General features: G+C 39.9%; 1 protein-coding gene across 1 annotated transcript in view; it reads left to right on the plus strand.

Annotated features, from left to right (window-relative positions):
- LOC310790816 (UV-stimulated scaffold protein A-like) overlaps positions 1-5,000 on the plus strand; it is a gene marked incomplete at its 5' end in the record, with an annotated part of 108,751 nt that overhangs the window by 59,599 nt on the left and 44,152 nt on the right. Inside the window, one exon of the mRNA XM_083652527.1 lies at positions 4,257-4,368. Within this exon, the coding sequence (XP_083508653.1) occupies positions 4,257-4,368 (112 nt within the window). The remainder of the gene's footprint in view (positions 1-4,256; positions 4,369-5,000) is intronic.

The raw sequence follows: 5,000 nt of genomic DNA on the forward strand, positions 1-5,000 counted from the left end.
GCACGCACGCGCGCACACATACACACACACACACACACACACACACACACACACACACACACACACACACACACACACACACACACACACACACACATGTACGTCATCATCATTGCTTCCTCCCCCATCAGAAAAGATCACAGTCCTGAGAAGGAGAAGAGAGGAATGAGTGTGAGACCGTACACTTCCATACAATGTTGTTGTCCAACACATCAACACATTGTCCAACACTGTAGTTTGGGTTACATTGTAACGTCAGTGATGTAGTTTGTTTAGTTTAGTTTTATTTTATTTTATTTGATATAGAGGGACAGTGTAAATTCATGAACACAGTATAGTGTAAAAGTACCCAATTGTAGCCAGAGGCTAACTAGGGTTACGTTGTAACATCAGTGATGTAGTTTGGGTTACATTGTAACATCAGTGAGTGTAGTTTGGGTTACATTGTAACATCAGTGATGTAGTTTGGGTTACATTGTAACATCAGTGATGTAGTTTGGGTTACATTGTAACGTCAGTGATGTAGTTTGGGTTACATTGTAACATTAGTGATGTAGTTTGGGTTACATTGTAACATCAGTGAGTGTAGTTTGGGTTACATTGTAATGTCAGTGATGTAGTTTGGGTTACATTGTAACATCAGTGATGTAGTTTGGGTTACATTGTAACATCAGTGAGTGTAGTTTGGGTTACATTGTAACATCAGTGAGTGTAGTTTGGGTTACATTGTAATGTCAGTGATGTAGTTTGGGTTACATTGTAACGTCAGTGATGTGGTTACATTGTAACGTCAGTGAGTGGAGTTTGGGTTACATTGTAACATCAGTGATGTAGTTTGGGTTACATTGTAACATCAGTGAGTGTAGTTTGGGTTACATTGTAACATCAGTGAGGGTAGTTTGGGTTACATTGTAACATCAGTGAGGGTAGTTTGGGTTACATTGTAACATCAGTGATGTAGTTTGGGTTACATTGTAATGTCGGTGAGGGTAGTTTGGGTTACATTGTAACATCAGTGAGGGTAGTTTGGGTTACATTGTAACATCAGTGAGGGTAGTTTGGGTTACATTGTAATGTTGGTGAGGGTAGTTTGGGTTACATTGTAATGTTGGTGAGGGTAGTTTGGGTTACATTGTAATGTTGGTGATGTAGTTTGGGTTACATTGTAATGTTGGTGATGTAGTTTGGGTTACATAGGGCTGTCCCAGCGAGTCGACGTAATCGATGACGTCGACTACGTAATTACGTCGACGCACGCTACGTGCGTCGACACGTCACAAAACAAAAAAGATGGCAGCGATGGCCAGAAAAAGTAGTCATTTCTGCACCGCAGCGAACATAACATTACACCATTTAACGGTGTTATTCGGCCGTTTAACGTTAACGTACATATTTCCGTTTGCTTTCATGGCTAACATGTAGAAAATTGATTAAACTAACGTTACAGACCATTGTTAGTCTGTTGCTGCTCACGTTAATTTACTGCGTGCATCATTTAACAGTGCTATTCGGCTTTTTACATTCTTCTGTTTGGGTTCACGGCCATGTAAGATGAGATCAAAACTAACGTTACAGACCATTGTTACAGTCTGTGACTGTTAGTCTGTAAATCGTTTGTATTATTTATTTCCTTACCCCCACACTGATGCAAACATACATTTGGCTGAGTTAGCTGCACAATGCACATTACTCCAGTGATTAAATAAATCCATGTCCTGTAAAAATACTGATCCTCCTCAGTTTAGGGAAAGGGTTGATCCATACAGTGATGAATCATGATGATGATCAATTTAATCTATGTGTCAGGTGGTCCAGTATTTTCGTGATGAGAGCAGGCAACTGACAAATAGGCAGGCACTATCTATTATATAATAAGATTCATATTAATAATAATAATAATTCATATGATCATATCATAATAACAGACATGGAAATTAGACTTAGACTAATTTTAAATATGTCCCTCCCTACAGTATTATATTATTATTTATCTCTCTCTCTTTTCAGGAAGCAAAGCAGTGTGGAAGAGTTTTTCCCCAAATGAGAATGAGATGGTTAAATAAAATACTGAAATTGAGAAGTTTTTGTTTATTTATTTGTTTTGGGTAAATTTATTGTTATATAATAAAAAAAATAAATAGAAAATAATCGCTAGATTAATCGACTAATCGAAAAAATAATCGTTAGTCGAATCGATAAGAAAATAATCGTTTGGGACAGCCCTAATGTTGGTGATGTAGTTTGGGTTACATTGTAATGTTGGTGATGTAGTTTGGGTTACATTGTAATGTTGGTGATGTAGTTTGGGTTACATTGTAATGTCGTGAGTGTAGTTTGCGGGTGGTTAAATGACACTTTTACAAACCATTAGTGCTATTTAATTTCATGAATGGACTCAATTACGTGGCTGGATTATTTGGAAGAGAGCCAAATTGGTGAGTAAACAAGTAAAAGTTAAATAATTTCTTTTCCTCCAACTGCCAGTTTGAAAGTGAAAATGCAACAAGGAGATGATATTGCATTAGGCTATTGGGTGATAAGTGCCTGCTATTAACGTTCACACATATTAATTAATCATTCGTAGATATCAATGAATTAATCGAGCAAACTCAAAGGCTTGAATGGTTTCTTTTCCTCCCGACCTGTCTGTCTTGTATCATGAAAATGCAAGGGGGGTTGATAGTGTTGCATTTCTGAATCTCTGATGTTGAGCTGAGGCTCTGATTTTCCAGTTCATAGCTCACCTGATCCAGATCAGAGAATTGAAGCCTATTACAGCCCCACTGCCCCCCGAATCACATGCCGAAAATATGGACTCATTAACAGTGCGTCGGAATGCATCGGGAACTTCGCAGTGAGACATGTGCATTATGGAGTGGTAGCTGTGGGTCCTCGTTCATGAAGATTATCCTGCTGAACACAAATGACCACTCCCATAAACTTGTGTTAACCAAATACCTTATTTCATGCATTTGAAGTCGAACTGAACCCGTATCGTCCGTTTCAGACTGAAAACATAATTTGTCTGAGATGACAAATTGAGAGGCGGGTCATAGTATCATGTCGATGATTTGATTTGACAATTCTGTCGACTGGCTTTGGCATTGGTCAATCATGGCGTGTTCCACCCCCAAATCGAGTGGGATTCAGCGTGTTGTCGTGCTACGCGAGTGGGATCTGCGGAGTACCAGGCAGCCACTTGCTTTGTGCGGAGCGAGCGGACAATCCGATGAATGGGTGCTGCCCGCTCGCCTGGAATCTCCGAGGGCAGACCCCTGACAACCACCCTCTCAAACGCTCTCAAGCGCACGCCTTTTATGCTATTTCTGTAAATATGATATCCCTGGAATGCGCGTTTTAACAAGCCAGTTACATTTCTTTGCATTCTTAGAGATTATAGTTTTTGTTTTGTGTTCATGTTTCTAACAATTGGCCAAGTTAGTAGTTAGTTTATGGGATAGGAATTCTGCCAGATGACAGGCACTAGGCGCCATTTTCTACTTCATTTGGAAGAGAAAATTATCCTGAAATGAAGATTTGATTGACAGCTGCATGTCGTGATATGATTGGTTGAAATGGGGTAGAAACTTGATAGTACTAGGTGACGTCAGCAAACTGTACATTACTGTTATCAATGAAATCTTGAAAAATTAACTTTTGATGTGAAAAAGTGTGAAAAACTAAAGAAATTAGACTTTTGTGATTTTGTTTGCATACATTATTAAATAGGTGCACTGCATACCAAGGTATTTGAACTAAAAGAAAAGAAAAGTAATTTATGAGTTCAGCTCGACTTTAACCGAAATCCCCATTCTAAAATTCCAGAGCCTTTTCCCCTGATGAGCCAACATGCCGGCAAATTCTGCTTAACGCTGCAAAAATCGGCCAATATCGCCCGATAATATCGGCCGACCGATATATCGGTTGCGCTCTACTTTTTTTTGTCATTTTTGCAAACTTTTTGTACATTAACATATCTGGTCGGCTGAGAGTCACATGTGCCTCCATGTTTTCTTTCCATTTCTATGGCAGCCTGTAGGCAGCTGAGTATTCAGTTTTCTCTGTCTCCTAAAGATAGTTAAATTGCTCCCCCCCTGGTTGGTAAGATGCCTCATTGTTGCCATGTAGTGAAATTCATTCATTCAACGTCTATTGGACACCAACGTTCGATCGATCAAATTCCGACAAAATTCTTAATGAACAATTATCGATCATTGATTAATTGTGCCCATCCCTACTCCTCTGCTCTTCCTCAGATGAAGGCCTCTGCAGAGGGAGAGGAGGATGAAGATGAAGATGACTTCCAGGAGGTTCCAGAGAAAGAGGGATTTGAGCCACACATTCCAGAGCCACTCCGTGCCGAGTATGGTTAGTCCATCACACACACACACACACACACACACACACACACACACACACACACACACACACACACACACACACACACACACACACACACACACAGACACACACACACACACACACACACACAGACACACACACACACACACACACACACACACACACACACACAGAGACACACTTCAAACACAGACACACGTGCATAAATAGTGAGGTTAAACCACCACTAAAGAAGACCTGCCGCTGCCCTGATCTTTTCAAATAAACACACGTGCACACCTCACACAGACACACACACGCACACACACATAGACACACACACACACACACACACACACAGACACACACACACACACACACACACACACACACACATACACCCTAAGGTTTTATAGTTAACTAAGCCTAAAGTAAAAACTAAAAGTAGGTGTGAAAAAACATTTGAGTTAACTGGGGGGAAAAGACTGTAGTGGAAAAAATGAAGTGAAACGATATTGAGTACTTACAAAACTAACTAAAATAAAATACAAATATACAGAAAATGTCTTTAGTTTCAGTCTTTGTCAACGTGGTCAAATTGAGCCTGGGATGTCTACCTGCAGTGTTTCCCACAGGATTTTGAGTTGTTGTGGTGGGTG

This window comes from Poromitra crassiceps, assembly GCF_964638095.1.
Source record: "Poromitra crassiceps genome assembly, chromosome: 15".
NCBI lineage: Eukaryota > Metazoa > Chordata > Actinopteri > Beryciformes > Melamphaidae > Poromitra > Poromitra crassiceps.